General features: G+C 37.8%; 1 protein-coding gene across 2 annotated transcripts; it reads left to right on the top strand.

The window, feature by feature from the left end:
- On the top strand, positions 1 to 16,643 carry LOC117323896. 2 transcript variants are annotated; one of them, XM_033879414.1, is made up of 10 exons: positions 1 to 63; positions 5,958 to 6,125; positions 7,344 to 7,461; positions 7,585 to 7,685; positions 8,140 to 8,281; positions 9,438 to 9,532; positions 9,991 to 10,096; positions 10,407 to 10,488; positions 15,664 to 15,865; positions 16,154 to 16,643. In XM_033879414.1, exons 2-10 carry the CDS (start codon positions 5,970 to 5,972, stop codon positions 16,343 to 16,345), a joined length of 1,194 nt encoding a protein of 397 aa, XP_033735305.1. In that variant the 5' UTR covers positions 1 to 63; positions 5,958 to 5,969; the 3' UTR covers positions 16,346 to 16,643. The 2 variants fall into 2 exon arrangements, with proteins under 2 accessions (XP_033735305.1, XP_033735304.1); XM_033879413.1 differs by lacking the exon at positions 1 to 63 and adding an exon at positions 4,343 to 4,444 and having other exon boundaries at positions 16,154 to 16,362.
- Positions 16,644 to 17,010: the final 367 nt, after the last annotated feature.

The following is a 17,010-nucleotide window of genomic DNA, read 5'->3' as shown; positions in this document are numbered from 1 at the left end:
AATAAGAAACCAAAACATCCGGTGAGTCATTATGTCAAGGACCATGCGAAGTATAAATGCACTGTAAGTATTAGATCATGATCAAAATCTGGTCTGATCTTATATCAAGAATGATAAATACGTAAACCACAACTGAGTACATGTATAAATATTTTACCAATATGATCTTATATATCTCACTATACTGTGAATGTAGTCAGCCCCCTATCGTGTACATGTTTATGGCGATTGGTGCTCAAGTCGACGGAATTTTTATGACCGGCGTCGTCAGAGCTACGATTGGGCCCCATGCTCACCAGTCACCAATGTAGTAAATCGTCATATATTTCAGTACAATTTGGTAAAAAAAAAAAAAAAGTCCCTCAAGCCTAGGCTATCAAGGATACGATATATTACAAATGTTAAAAATATATGTAACTTAATTATAGAGAAATAACCAACACCTGATGATAGTTTCCAGACGTGACGGGTATCACGATAATCATTGATTTTGGTTTTGGTTTATTTTGTTTAACGTCCTATTAACAGCCAGGGTCATTTAAGGATTATCATTGATAATTAGTGAATATGCTTAATGTTAAACACGGTCAGCATTTTACTTCCTTAAATGACCCTGGTTGTTAAAAGGACGTTAAACAAAATGAAATAAATTTCTTAATTTAATCAGAGACATATATATGTCTCTGATTTAATATAATAACTGTACATATATACATTGGCTTTGGGTTGATCTGTAATTTGTATATTTTGAAATAGGCTATATTTTAATTTTGTCCAGTTAAACTGGGGTAATGCGATTTCTACAAAAACAATATGTTGGCTGATGGAAGTCAACCGGTATCACTTACCGTAAACCCTTTAAAGCAGAGACCTATATTAATTTAGTCAGCGACCTATAAAAAATTTAGTATATAGTCTAGGTCTCTGATTTAGTATATAGGTCTCTGTTTAAAGCAACATACTCACGAACAACCTAACACGTGTATTAATGGCAATCCAAGATGCTCATTCACGCTCTCCTAACATTAAAATGACCGCTGGCCTGGACGCTGGACCGGGGGAGTCCTTGAGACATCAGTGTATAAAAATAACTCGCCGCATTTATATTTATAGCGAGATTTGTCACGGAGTCGAGAACGAGGCTATAACAACGTGCACTGCACATAAACTACACACATGACCGTTGTTTACATATCGAGCATACGTGAACTTTGCCTAATAATGTTTTCATTTAAACATATTAACAGAATATTCGCGTAATACCCAGGTAACTGAACAAAATAAACAAACATAGTTTACATTTAAATACTTAATTTTAAAATGTAGCAATAATCTTAGATCGGTGAAGTTGACAATGTTCAAAAGCTAACCAGCAATCCAATAGACGTCCAGAAAAATCGGAATTCGAGTCTATTCCTTTTTCTTCTCTCGTTAAATTCCAACGAATCATTTCCTTTCCTAAGGAAATACTCGGGTTTTGCCGATTTTACGCACTTTTGTGCCTTTTTTGGCAGAATCTGTCTGCGTTTTCGCAGTTCCACGCTTGCGGCGTTCCGCCATTTTGTATGGACTGTAAAACCCGCCGTTGCATTGTGGGACTAATTTTCAGAGAAACTTGGTCCGGCAGCCAGTTATTATTTTTGGGAATTCCCCGTATACTTTCATTAATACACATTTTCTTTCAGATTCTGATTCACGATAATCTGTTAAATCCTAAAACTGTAAAAAGCTTAAAATGTAAACATTGATATATATGTTTCTTCGTGAGTATGTGGCTTTAAATTGATATGATATGACAACTTAGTGTAGTTTTGGACATGATGTACTGTCACACATGTACCACACTGAAGAATGCTTGAACTTAAGTACAGAAATGAAAACATCAAATGCATTTTGAAACAACGAGTGATGGTAAATAGTGCTGGGGTGATCCCCTAGATCCTGCGTTGCAACACAAGATGAATGGGAACCAAATCATACCCTGTCGAGGTGTCAGCAATCACAGGCGCTTGCATGGAAAATGAAAATTAAAAACAAAATGATATCAGTGGTATGGGTACTGTGTAAAAGTACACATACCAATGTCATATAAAAACAAGAAATATCTTTAAAAAAAGATAAACGGCATAGTTTTAATGTTGGTGGTTATAATGTAAAGCTGCTGGTGAAATAAATTAACGAACTGATTAATAAATGCGCAGTTTCATCACGGATAACAAAATTATGTCAGTTTGAATCATTTTTGGTGATAATAAGACTGCATTCGAATCAGGAATATGATTTTATCAATGTGTCATTTGAATAGATACATCCACGTATTCAGCTTGCATTCAATCTTAATTTTGTTTCGTCTTTAACTGCATATCTGCATTTTGCATTTACCGCTACATTGACTAATCACATACTTCATCTTGACCAGTAACGCCACCTTTCTTGACCTTTTTTGACGTCAGGAATCCTATCAAACGCAGATTTTGTACGTATTTTCAATGTCAGTTTCTGACTACGTTTCTCGGGCAATAATCATCAAATCGACCGTAGCTCTAGCATTATTACGTGCCGACCTCGTCTTAATTTTAGCTTGTATTCTATTTAATATTCCATTGAATGGCATTTCAAATTATTAAGGAAATGTGTACATACGTATATATCAAATGTATGATAGTGTTTTGTATTGTCAGAATAGAGCATTACAACAACAAAAACCATGACCATTAACAGGAAAAATTAACAATGCGGTCTACTCATTTATAATCTAGCATAGCTTAGCTTGTATTCTATTTAATATTCCATTGAATGGCATTTCAAATTATTAAGGAAATGTGTACATACGTATATATCAAATGTATGATAGTGTTTTGTATTGTCAGAATAGAGCATTACAACAACAAAAACCATGACCATTAACAGGAAAAATTAACAATGCGGTATACTCATTTATAATCTAGCATAGCCAAAAAAGTAACCGAAGTATATTTATATATAAAACCATTTAAATGTGTATGTACACTTCTTACTTTACACACAATATCGGATAATGAAACGTATCTGCCCTATCACCTTTTACAAACCTGACGACCAATAGGCCAGACCCAAGTTAACTCGAATATTCCGTTACATAACATGTATAACAGGCCTATTTCTTTGCTGTTCCTAGAAACCGATATTATTAGGCAAAAAGCAAAGTACAGTTTCGATAATGTGTACCTAGCTAAACAACAAAAATGTAATGATACATTTATGTATTAATTAGTTATCATCGCTTAGCTCCTCCACTACTTTTATATTATATACATATATTTGGCCGGAGTAAATTATTTTCTACTTTAATACACAACATATCATGATCTCCGGACCAAATTATAATTGCTAATCTGCATATTGTTCGTTTCGAAATTGAGATACCTTTCTTTCTTTCATTTTTTTCTTTCGTTACAGCCGTGCTTCACTAATGACAGAGACATGTAACATCGATACAGTACGGAATTATTTTAAATGTCTTAATTAAGGATGAATTAAAGATTTCAACTTTTTTTTTTAAATCAAAATATTCGAATAAAGTTGTAAATATTTTTAAATGTCAACACACGTGCACCGAAACTGTGACGCTTATACCTGTAAATAGATTATAGCAAAGTAGGTTCCACCGTCTCAGTCTGTGATATGGATAAGGAAGCCATATTTTGTATACTTTGTACTTTGTATGCTTACTTCATATTTTCTACGTTTGTGTAATAAGTGATTAAAATAAATTGACCCCTTCCCTCTATTCGTCTCTCTCTCTCTCTCTCTCTCTCTCTCTCTCTCTCTCTCTCTCTCTCTCTCTCTCTCTCTCTCTCTCTCTCTAACAAAATAAATGCATGTTGACAATGTGTTAAATAGTACCTGCCAACTAAACAGAAGCGAATTAAACCTGATTTTAATATTCTCGTCGTGTATCCGTGCTTGCGTGTGTCCATACTCGCCCCATATTCTTGTGGGATGTATTCACGGTTCATTCCACAAAACCTCGCTGCGCATGTTCTCGATTTATGTATCAAGAGTTTATTTAAATATAGTGTAACAACCCTACCAACCTGTACACATATATAAATTAATCAAATCTATGGCCAAAGTTTTCGTCCGGAAAAATATCTCGGTCAATACCGGTATTTCAAAAACGGGTATAAAGCTTGGGAGACGAGCACAAAATAAGGAGACGTGATTAAGCCTAAACGAGGTCACTACGACCTCTATAAATGTTATTTTTGGCCATAACGGCAGTAAAAAGGAAAAGGCGACCTGTCATGTACTAAAATAAGGTAACTGTGGCCTTTATTTCTGTTTTTTACTTTGATTTAAGGTTTTCGGAGCCTGTTCCCGTCACCGTTGTAGGCAACATCGCTAGCCAAGAGCGTTCAATATGATAACTTTAACGAAGTTGCGTTGTGGGTGACATAAAAAGGTAGTGTGTCATGTATACGGCAACTGTAACAGTAAACCGCCGGACTTTTCCCATTATGAAAAACGAAATCCTGAAATAGTTCTAACATTGGGCCCCAGTCCGATACCCATCAACTGTCACCTCCATATATTGTCACGTCCGAATGCGAGACCGTTAAATATGTATGTTCGTATTTGAACAACAGGTATCTGAGAATTTGTTAGTCTTCATGTAATGGGACATTCCCTAGTATGTATAGCAAAATATACCTTCGGTAAAAATGACACCCCAAGAGTACATTATAAGTAGCCCGAGTTTTCTCTGGCCCTGTTACCATGTTACACCAGACATGGTAACAGGGCCAGAGAAAACTCGGGCTAATTATAAGGAGTTCCTAACCTTATAATGGGGGTGTCATTTTACCAAATTTAAAAATAAACAAAAATAAAAAATTGTATTCAGCATTTATAAAAAACAAATTGCGAAAAAGCGGCAGTATCCACATGGTTTCCGGTTGTGTATGCATACTGAATTATAGTTTTGTGGTTATTCACTGATGTCAAAGGCCTACCTTACACTAAAATCGAGCCCCTGTGAAGTTGAACATCGTCTGCTAAGTTAGCGACACTGATGTGACGGGTTAGACAGGAATCGGTTTCGAAAGAAATATTCTTGGAATCGTTTTCACCTTCTGTCAAGACGACTTTCATTTAGAATTTAGGAGCCGATATTCCTCTGAAAACAACGTAAATCCAGTCGATAGAAACATAAGTGTTTCCGAGGAATCGAGTCTGTTCTGCGCAATACCTGTTCCTGGCCGCATCTCTTCTAAATGTTAACCGTATACGATTGCGCCGAAAAACGGCTTTATTTTTTAACAATAAGAAATTATGCAATTGTGAACAATTTGACGATATCTACAAATGTATATTAAATATAATACAAAGCCAAATTTGTGCAAAAACCATTTTATGTGATTGCTATTAATAACGACATGAGGGACTATATTATTCCTGCTGGAAATTTCGGCTGTTCTGGTATTTGAACTTGATGACGTCAGTGATAGGGGAAGCGGCAAATTTAAACGGGTCATAAACTACAGTAAATAAAAAAATTGTTATGAATGTAAATATAAGCATTGAGCTGTTACCAAATGGTAGTATACAGTCGATATACTAATTTATCCATTTATCTGTCACCCAAATTGTATTCATATCGACTGTATACTACCATTTGGTAACAGTGCAATGCTTAGATGTACTTAGTGGCATGTACATTCTACATTCAACATATGAACTGCTTTATTAACATAGACGCTAGTACAGGCTTGCAACAGCTGTCTGTTTTCCACATTATGCGAATAATTTGCAAACACTTGCGTAATGAACAATCAGGATGATGTAGGGATATCGTTTCATGTTTCCACACGTATACACATACACAGGAATAGATGCACTTCTATCACCACCCTATCCACACACAGTGACCTGCTTTATCAATACAATGTCACATGACATCCCTTATCGTGTCTCAGGTGAAACATATTATGATGGCGACCGAAACGGATGGCCGTTCAAAATGGGCAGGCTACACAGAGACAGCTCACCCGGAGATATTCGACATCCGTGCCATGCCACCCCAGCCCAAAACGAAAAAACCCGGCCAGCTTTCTCCGGAAGAGATAAAACAATATTTTGAGGAGGTAAGGTCCAGAAAGACTATTGTGATATATTATAAGCGAGTCACAAAGTTAGAAACACTACTCCTATGTCCTGATATGATGTCAGGACCTCGAGATTGTTTTTTGCTTTTATTTAAGTTTTAAATTACCTGTGGATCTAGCCTACTCATTCCTTATCTACGATGTCTGTAAAGGACTCGCACAGCTAAACATTTTATAATGTTATTTGTTAGTGACTCAATCCCCACCTGGGGAATTCCCGACTTTTTCACCTATAGTCCTTTTCAGTAGGCGTGTATATTTTTGTTTTTCAAGTCTTAAGACATTCCTCTTTATTCTCGTATACAGGAAGTACCTATTTCGCGTGTTAATTACCCAAGAAAATAGCTACAAACCTTAGAAACACATCTCCGTTAGGGACTTGGTTTAGCTGATTGACTGATTTAGTTGTGCGAGCCCTAATCAGGCCTCCTGATATGTACCCTTATCTACCGTCCTTATATGACTTCATTGTGTTGATAAGACGTTCAGCAATAAACAATCCTGAATATTACCCCACCTCTTAATAGCCAGCTGTGACTTCTTACTAGGAAAAAACACATTACTAAATTAAATGTCAGAAGATATAAGATGATAGAAGATGCGATTTTCTTCCTTTTATTTTATACAATCACTTGTATACACAAAATGCCATCATTTATATAAAAAAGCAAACCATATATTGGCGTCGAGTGACAATAATACACACTACTGTACCACCACATATGCTAAATACACATGTACTGTCCTGTCGCTACCTGTTTCCTTATTTTTGTAATCAAAAAGGTGCTGTAAATGTTTTATACATGTATATGCAAAACCTAGAGCACATTTCCTACAGCGGTCCATTATATAAACAAGGTCATAAATTCTTCTCAACTGTTCGCCATTAGATGGACAACTTAATTAAATATCTTAACGATATAATGTAATTCCAATAAACAAGGTGACACAATTAGATTAAAAAAAGAATAAGACAACTTCAGGTAAACGTCCTGAGGTAACACATTCAAACATTGAATAACAAAATGAATGCATTCTGTACATGCAAACATCCGAAAGTAAAGGTCAACCACTGTAAGTGGCATCTTTTGGATGATATCATTCATATATTCTGTTTTAACAGTTTTATAAGTCAACAACAAAGGGAGACTTGTGTTGAGTAACAGACAATAATTTAGTCTATACTCATCTTTCCAGGGATATGTCATAGTGAAGGACTTCTTCACGAAGGAGGAATTGGAGCCATGTCTCCGAGATTTCGAGATCTTGGTGGAAAACCTGGCTCAGAAGCTATACAAAGGTGGCAAAATCACAAGTGAGTAAATGGGATACCAAATGTTGGTATATTTTATTATTATAATTATTATAAGGCAAAAAATGCATTGTCATGATGAAACCCACATCTACATGTTGCTTCAGTTTCCATTTAACATTCCAGATCTCTATGAGGACAGCGATGTGTTTACAAGACTGATCAAACTTAACGAAGAGTTCCCGGGGGCTGCAGTACTCCTTCACAAGATAGGGAACCTTCCACAGGTAATTAAACACACACGTGGTTGTGGTACTTCTACACAAGATAGGGAACCTTCTACAGGTAACTAAACACACACGTGGTTGTGGTACTTCTACACAAGATAGGGAACCTTCCACAGGTAATTAAACACACGTGGTTGTGGTACTTCTACACAAGATAGGGAACCTTCTACAGGTAACTAAACACACGGGGCTGTGGTATTGCTACACAGGATAGGGAACTTCCACGCTAACTAATAATATGTGAACATCCAATGAACAGATATAACACAGACCTGTCATTACAGCGCAATAATGGATCACCAAATTTCATCAATAGAATTATCTAGCAATACTTGCATATTTTACCTGCTCAAGATTTATTGGATGTTTGTTTTAAAGATACCACTTTCACATGTTGTTTTCGGATGTAAAAAACATATTTTCATCATTACTTTATTGCTTTTCCCATCGACAGTCGCTACGGAATCTGTGGGGTAACGAGCGTCTGCTTAATGTGATGGAGCAGGTGCTTGGTCCGGATATTTCTGGAATGCCTAATTGGAATTTACGGACAAAGACACCATACAATGAAGAGCTCACCGTCCCCTGGCACCAAGGTCAGATTGTTATCACTCTTAATATGAATACTTCGCCGTCCCTTGGCACGAAGGTCAGAATATTATCACTCTTACAATGAATAGCTCAACGTCCCCTGTCACCAAGGTCAGGCTATTAGCACTCTTAATATGAATAGCTCGCCGTCCTCTGGCACCAAGGTCAGACTGTTAGCACTCTTACAATGAATAGCTCACCGTCCAATGACAACAAGGTCAGAATGCCATCTCCCTTAAAATGAATACTTCGCCGTCCCTTGACACCAAGGTCAAACAGTTATCACACTTACAATGAACAGCTCGCCGTCACCTAGCACCAAGATCAGACTGTTAGGACTCTTACAATGAAGAGCTCACCGTCCCCTGTCACCAAAGACAGGCCGTTATCACTTTTACAATAAATAGCTCGCCGTTCCCGGCAAAAAAGGTCAGAATGCTATCACTCTTACAATGAATAGCTCGCCGTACCTGGCACCAAGGTCAGATTGTTATCACTCGCCTTATTCATGGCTTTAATGTGATGGTCTCATCTCATGGTCCACTTATCTGAAAACATTGGTTGGAACATTGTTCAAAAGAAATTTGGCTGGTATTTGATATTATAAAATGAATGACCTTGACCTATATTCAAGGTCACATTAGTCAAAAAGGCTTCTTTTCAATAACAAAGAGGCTCAGGGACTTGATATTGGGCCGGTAGCATGTTCGGGTGAAGGGCTAAACAGTTTGTTCAAATGGAGGACCTTGACCTTCAATCAAGGTCACAGTGGTCAAATAGGCTAAAATCTATAAACAACTTCTCAATTACCAAGAGGCCCAGTGACTTGATATAAGGCCCGTCGCATGCTTGTTTGAAGGACGAGAAAATTTATTGACATGAATAAACCTAAGCTACTCTGATATTTGAAAAAAAGTGGTAATCAGCAGTGTATCTGCAGAAATGACCGAGATCAACTTCAAAGTTTCTGTAGAGACAGGAGAGCGATACTGGCCAATTGGGTCTCTTGTTGCCTCTTAAGATGTTTGGGTATCACTACATGTATTTTGGTTTTCCTTCCCCGACATATGGGATGAATAAAAGCTATTTAAGTCTCATAAAGTCTTTAGTTTCACGTAAATAAACATATTTAACAATTCAATAAACTTAACTCACCTACAGATGCCGGTTACCTTGACAACGACTCGTACAAAACATTGCTGGCGACAGTCTGGATACCTTTCCTGGATACAAATAAACACAACGGCTGTATGGAGGTTGGTAGTCTTGTATGATTTCGTGACCTACACACTAGTAACATCGACATGGTAATGGTATTATAGGGATGAGATTCTTCCTATTTTCAGAGAATTTCCTCTTTTTTGGCTCGGTTTCCAAAACAAACAAAAAACTTTAGATTCGCTTTAAAAAGTCCAAAATGATATTTTTGCAGGTAGGGTTAGTATTTCCCCTCATTTTCTTATGTACCTTTCTCCTATTTTTGGATATGCACGAATCTCACCCTGAGTAGACTTACTCCTTCCTCAGACGGATGCCAGACACATGTGCATTCTTGGTACTTGGGTTTCTAGTCATGTATTTTTTTTTATTATAGTGCCAAAGTCGGTTCGTAAAATTAGCTTTTGTATCTCTGAAGTTAAGTCGACACGTAATACTTCGGTTGTTAGAACATCTACGCGTATATAAGAACTTTGATAAATGTATCTAATACCAGGTCATCCCGAAAGGTCACCGCAGTGGGAGGGTGGGTATGCACCAGTGTTGTGCGGGCGGAACCTGGTATATTATGATCGAGGATGAGGAAATGAAGAAAACCTTGGGTGAGCATTCAAATATACATGTCTAATGAAATGTAAACGTTAATACAAATGAAACGTATATACTGTAACAGTACAGATACATAGATATTTGATATAGGTGTACAGATACTGTGTATATACAGGTGTACAAATAGAGTGTAATACATGTGTATAGATAAAGTGTATAAACAAATGCATAAATAGAGTATGGACGATTGTAACTGTGTAAACAAAAATGAATGTGCTAGTACAAATATTAATAAAAAACATACTGAAACTTAAATAAGAAATACATTTAAGATGTTTTCTTTTAATTTTACACTTTTGACAGGTTGTTCAACAGAGGAGAGAAAAATCTGTCCGATTCCTTACGGAGGCTTTTTGTTATTCAACAACGTAATCCCACACAGGAGGTAGGTCTTAAACATCACTACACAGGAGGTAGGTCTTAAACATCACCCTACACAGGAGGTAGGTCTTAAACATCATCCTACACAGGAGGTAGGTCTTAAACATCACTACACAGGAGGTACGTCTTATACATCGTCCCACACAGGAGGTAGGTCTTAACATCGTCCCACACAGGAGGTAGGTCTTAAACATCATCCTACACAGGAGGTAGGTCTTAACATCGTCCCACACAGGAGGTAGGTCTTAAACATCACTACACAGGAGGTAGGTCTTAAACATCACCCCACACAGGAGGTAGGTCTTAAACATCACCCCACACAGGAGGTAGGTCTTAAACATCACCCCACACAGGAGGTAGGTCTTAAACATCACCCCACACAGGAGGTAGGTCTTAAACATCATCCTACACAGGAGGTAGGTCATAAACATCATCCTACACAGGAGGTAGGTCATAAACATCATCCTACACAGGAGGTAGGTCTTAAACATCATCCCACACAGGAGGTAGGTCTTAAACATCACTACACAGGAGGTAGGTCTTAAACATCATCCCACACAGGAGGTAGGTCTTAAACATCACTACACAGGAGGTAGGTCTTAAACATCATCCTACACAGGAGGTAGGTCTTAAACATCACTACACAGGAGGTAGGTCTTAAACATCACTACACAGGAGGTACGTCTTATACATCGTCCTACACAGGAGGTAGGTCTTAAACATCACCCCACACAGGAGGTAGGTCTTCAACATCACCCCACACCACAGGAGGTAGGTCTTAAACATCGTCCCACACAGGAGGTAGGTCTTAAACATCACTACACAGGAGGTAGGTCTTAAACATCACTACACAGGAGGTAGGTCTTAAACATCACTACACAGGAGGTAGGTCTTAAACATCACTACACAGGAGGTACGTCTTATACATCGTCCTACACAGGAGGTAGGTCTTAAACATCACCCCACACAGGAGGTAGGTCTTCAACATCACCCCACACAGGAGGTAGGTCTTAAACATCACTACACAGGAGGTAGGTCTTAAACATCACTACACAGGAGGTACGTCTTATACATCGTCCTACACAGGAGGTAGGTCTTAAACATCACCCCACACAGGAGGTAGGTCTTCAACATCACCCCACACCACAGGAGGTAGGTCTTAAACATCGTCCCACACAGGAGGTAGGTCTTAACATCGTCCCACACAGGAGGTAGGTCTTAACATCGTCCCACACAGGAGATAGGTCTTAAACATCGTCCTACACAGGAGGTAGGTCTTAAACATCGTCCCACACAGGAGGTAGGTCTTAAACATCACTACACAGGAGGTAGGTCTTAAACATCACCCCACACAGGAGGTAGGTCTTAAACATCACTACACAGGAGGTAGGTCTTAAACATCATCCAACACAGGAGGTAGGTCTTAAACATCACTACACAGGAGGTAGGTCTTAAACATCACTACACAGGAGGTAGGTCTTAAACATCACTACACAGGAGGTAGGTCTTAAACATCACTACACAGGAGGTAGGTCTTAAACATCACTACACAGGAGGTAGGTCTTAAACATCATCCAACACAGGAGGTAGGTCTTAAACATCACTACACAGGAGGTAGGTCTTAAACATCACTACACAGGAGGTAGGTCTTAAACATCATCCTACACAGGAGGTAGGTCTTAAACATCATCCAACACAGGAGGTAGGTCTTAAACATCGTCCTACACAGGAGGTAGGTCTTAAACATCACTACACAGGAGGTAGGTCTTAAACATCACCCCACACAGGAGGTAGGTCTTAAACATCGTCCCACACAGGAGGTAGGTCTTAAACATCGTCCCACACAGGAGGTAGGTCTTAAACATCACTACACAGGAGGTAGGTCTTAAACATCACCCCACACAGGAGGTAGGTCTTAAACATCGTCCCACACAGGAGGTAGGTCTTAAACATCGTCCCACACAGGAGGTAGGTCTTAAACATCGTCCCACACAGGAGGTAGGTCTTAAACATCACTACACAGGAGGTAGGTCTTAAACATCCCCCCCCCCCCCCCCCCATTACACTCACACCCTCCCACACACCTACACAAACTCAACCTCACCCTCACCTTGCGTCACTCACATCCTCGCGTCACTCACATCCTAGCACACACCCACACAAACTCATCCTCACCCTGCATCACTCACACCCTCACACACACCTACACAAATTCATCATCACCCTGCATCACTAACACCCTCACACACTAACACAAACTCTCACTCACCCTAACCCAGCGTCATACACACCCTCACACACACCTACACAAACTCACATTCACCTTCACACAAACAGGAGATACAGCAGATCGGCATAATCAATGATTTACAGTTAATAGTACATTTGTGTTATTCACGAAAAGTATCAAAGCTTACCTTGCCGATATAAAACGTCACGTTACGTCACTGTGCGTTGCCATCGCCTTTTACTTGCCCGACACCTGTTTTGATAAATAAATATTTTACTGAAATGCACAGAATGGTCAAAACATAATTTCGATGAGCTCCATTTGCAGTTATTTGATGCTGGGTCAAATTTGCTGAACATCAGCATTCGACATTCATGATTTGAACGTTGCACAGATCGTCAAACGATATGCATAATTTCAATGTTGCAGAGCTCAACATACGACATTTAACATGCAGAATTGGAATTTGTGTAGGTTTACTGATGACATTCAAAATACAGAATTAGCATATTGTGCAGCTTGCTATACCATTAGATCTATATTTGAATAGTTAAAGAAGTATTATCGTAGATGCTTTAAACAAGAAAGCTTGATTTTGGACGGGGAACAAGTGAATAGTAAAATAATTTCAAATAGTTTCAGGACACGGTTTTGACAGGCCAAATGGTGAATTGCAAAAAAATAATAGTGTTTATGTGGAAGAACATACCTCGTAGGGGAAGAAACAATTGAAACAAAAAATATTGCCTGAAACTATGACATGTGTTGTTTGGCGAGGAAGTTAAAAGATATGTAGGGGTTACACAGCGAATTATTTATTTAATTATTTGTTATGTATGGTATTTCTTTCATTAAAGTTATTTTTCAAATGTTACAAAAACAGGAGCTTAGCATTATTATTATTATTTTTTTATTTTTTTTTTATTTTGGGAAAATAACTAACGTTAGTGAAAGAAAGTTAAAGAAGTATCATATTCAGCAACCATGAGTTTGTGTGACCTGTTTCTACCACAATAGAAAATCTATTATGAGGATGAATTGACTTGTTTTGAGCCAACGTTTGTTCTAACGTAAGGATATGAACTGAAGTGAAATGCCGATATGCAAATCTGATAATTTATTTCAAATCGTAATAAATAATAAGTCAATAAATTGGTAGAAATCGATATATATATATATTTAAAAATATGATAAAACAACTGCGAACTACTTTTTGTGCATTTCCAGGACCTCATGAAGCGGCCTTTAAGTGCTATCCAATCAAAACGTATTGAACCACGTGATTAAAAGTAGTCACGGATTAAGGTCACCGTGATTCAACCAATCGAATCGTATGGTATAAACTGAATGCTATTCAACAGTTGTTATGATTATTTCATGCCAAGTTGAATAACACCCACCTATTGTGGTAGAAACTAGCTTTCTTGATGCGTAATAAGACATCAGCTAACTTAAAACATTCAATCCATATATTTGGCGGAAAACCGGCCGATCGTCTTTGGTTGAAAACTTATTTTGTTAGTCCGTGAAATATTTCGTTGGTGTATGAAAACGTGCCATCTAGTAAATGGTCGGAGAACAGCAATTTACATTATCACGTTCAGTATAACTTACATGTAATATTACAATGTACACTCGGGTACTGTTTTCGTAAACTGTTGACCAGGATGGAAATGAGAATGTGTCTTAAAGAGATGGTGCGATGCATTCGTTTAACTATTACAAGTTGCGAAAATCTAACGATTATATATTTATAATTTTAAAACAGTAGAAGAATATATGGAACACATTCAGAATGTTAAATGGAGTATACGTGTTTAATTTATTAATATATTAATTCTTGTGCAACTGGATATAAGACATTCGACATTCAATGCTGCGCAACATTGAAATCCAGAATGTTGAATATCGTATATGTCGAGCTGCGCAACATTCAAATACTGATTGTTGAATGTCGTAAACCGAGCTACATAACAATTAAATTCTGAATGTTGGATATTGAATTTTAGATTCCGTATGTCGAATGTTGAGCAAAATCCACATAGCTCAACTTTCCTATATCTTGCAGTGCACACAAGACAAACGATACAGTTTATTTCCTATTGGAATGTTTATCCAATAAACTTTGGGAGAACAAATAACGAGAACGTATATAATTTGACTTTTCACAACCAGACGTACCTGATCTGTGCAGATTCTACCCATTGATTTCTCATCTCTTTGTCGGAAGATCACTTGACGTGCTTTTGTAAAATAATACTGAAAATTATAATTTATTGAACTATGGGTATATTGCAAATTCCCCATTCCAATTTGGAAATTTCTTTCGAACGTTTTGAATTTCCTTAGTCGCCTCCTTGGCACCAACACTACAGAGGCACTTAGCATCACTGACGAGTCCTAGAAGGACAAATCCTCTGTATGGTGTCCCTGGTATTAAATATCGAATCCTAGAAGGATGAAACAGTTGTATGGTGCCCCTGGCATCCCTTACGAGTCCTAGAAGGACGTATCATCTGTATGGTTTCCCTAGTATCTCTGACGAGTTATAGAAGGAGGAAACAGTTATATGGTTCCCTGGCATCAGTAACGAGTCCTAGCAGGACGAAACAGCTGTATGATGAAGTTAAATTCAGTTTTGGCTCTATTGTTTGTACCTCTCCGTTGTCGCTTCCATATTGTTTTCTCTTTTTGAGAAATGTGACGTAATCCCAGATTTGACCTAGATGTGTATGGTTGTTGTTGTCGATGAAGCAGGAGACGCTTACTGTACCGGAACATCTGGTCTAATTCTTATTGTACATTTTCAATGATTCCCATGCAACTCTTTGTTTGCCCTCGTTTTGTCAATTTTGAGTTAGAATTTCGTTTTTATATTGGTATTACTTGTTTTCGTATTGAAAGGTGTATTTAATACAATCCTTATATATATATATATTTCTGTTTCAGTCTAGAAAACTTTTCTGACAAAGTCCGTTGGAGTATCGACTTACGATTCAAGAAGACGGGGCTACCTAATGGGATGTTCGGTCTAAAACCAGACGTGGAAATGCGATCCTCTAAAGACCCTAATATGAAGATAGACTGGGATACATTTGACTCTATAGACAGAACAAAGGCGCAGATGAAGTCAGTCAAAGATATTGTCAAGGTAACGTCACAGATACATCAGTGGAGGTATTAAAATTACATATAGCTGTATGAAGTATTCATTATTTGTCATATCCTCTGTCTAGTATTAACATGGTTTGACACAATCCATATTGCTATGTTTAAGTTTAGATATATTTTAAGGATTTTAAAATATCATTGGTTATGTACAGTTGTTTCCGCTCATTTGATAGAAATAAAGTAACGAGTACATCTGCCAAACCTCAAAGTCGTAGGTACAGGCTACTCTCAATAAAACGATAACCAATTATGTTCATTCGACACCTAGGTAGAGGAGGAACAGGATTTCGACTGTTCCGTCCAGGGCCCCTGGATGAGGAAGTGGGAGCTAACTCACGACAATATCCACGTGAGAAAACACTTGTACGTGGAGCGGGTGAGGGCGCAGGAGGAAGAGGAGAAACGACAACAGGAACTCAAGGAATCTCCTGCCACAAAGAAACGGAAGCAGGAAGCCTGATGCTGTGATACAAATACGAACTCGTTATAAATTACCTAAAATATTGGACTTATTCCCATTTAATTAGGTGTTATATTGGATTGAATCAGATATACAACTCAATGGACTGTCTTTTAAATGAATTCATTGGAAAAGTGTTAAAAATCATTTTCATTTGCATCACAGAATGTTAATATGGAATTTATGGGAAAAGTGTTCAAAATCATTCTTATTTGCATCACAGAACATTGTATTGTTAATATGAAATTAATTAATCGTATAATTGTAATTTTATGATGAAATAAATCATTCTATTGGCGGTTGTGTTTAAATGATTGAATTTCTGATCGACAACATCCTCGAAACAGAGCCCTCATTTGGTCTTCGTCATTTTGATTTGTTGCTTGTATTTCCAAATGGTTAATTTTCCATTTCTATATAGTAACATCACTGCTTCCCCTACTTACGTGCTTACCTGCCCCAATTGTCTCAAATGTAACGGATATGTGATATTACACTCAAGGACATAAAGTTTCAAGAGATGCAGGTTGATGAAGACCATGTGAAAGTTTTATGGTCAACATCGGGATATTATTTGGAAATATCCGGGAAATATTCTATTTTCTTGTGCGATATGAAGTTAGACATGTTCGATGCGTGTTGACATGCCTACTGGTTCCGTTGTC

Source organism: Pecten maximus, chromosome 3 (assembly GCF_902652985.1).
Source record: "Pecten maximus chromosome 3, xPecMax1.1, whole genome shotgun sequence".
Classification (NCBI taxonomy): domain Eukaryota; kingdom Metazoa; phylum Mollusca; class Bivalvia; order Pectinida; family Pectinidae; genus Pecten; species Pecten maximus.
This window is presented reverse-complemented; position numbering and strand designations above follow the sequence as displayed.

What these genes read in the sequence shown, in the direction of transcription:
- LOC117323896 (XM_033879414.1), top strand. Translation starts at nt 5,970, where the DNA reads ATGATGGCGACCGAAACGGATGGCCGTTCAAAATGGGCAGGCTACACA. An exon ending in CAAAGGTGGCAAAATCACAA is followed by an intron (nt 7,462 to 7,584) that starts GTGAGTAAATGG and finishes TTAACATTCCAG; the next exon opens with ATCTCTATGAGGACAGCGAT. An exon ending in CAGTCAAAGATATTGTCAAG is followed by an intron (nt 15,866 to 16,153) that starts GTAACGTCACAG and finishes TTCGACACCTAG; the next exon opens with GTAGAGGAGGAACAGGATTT.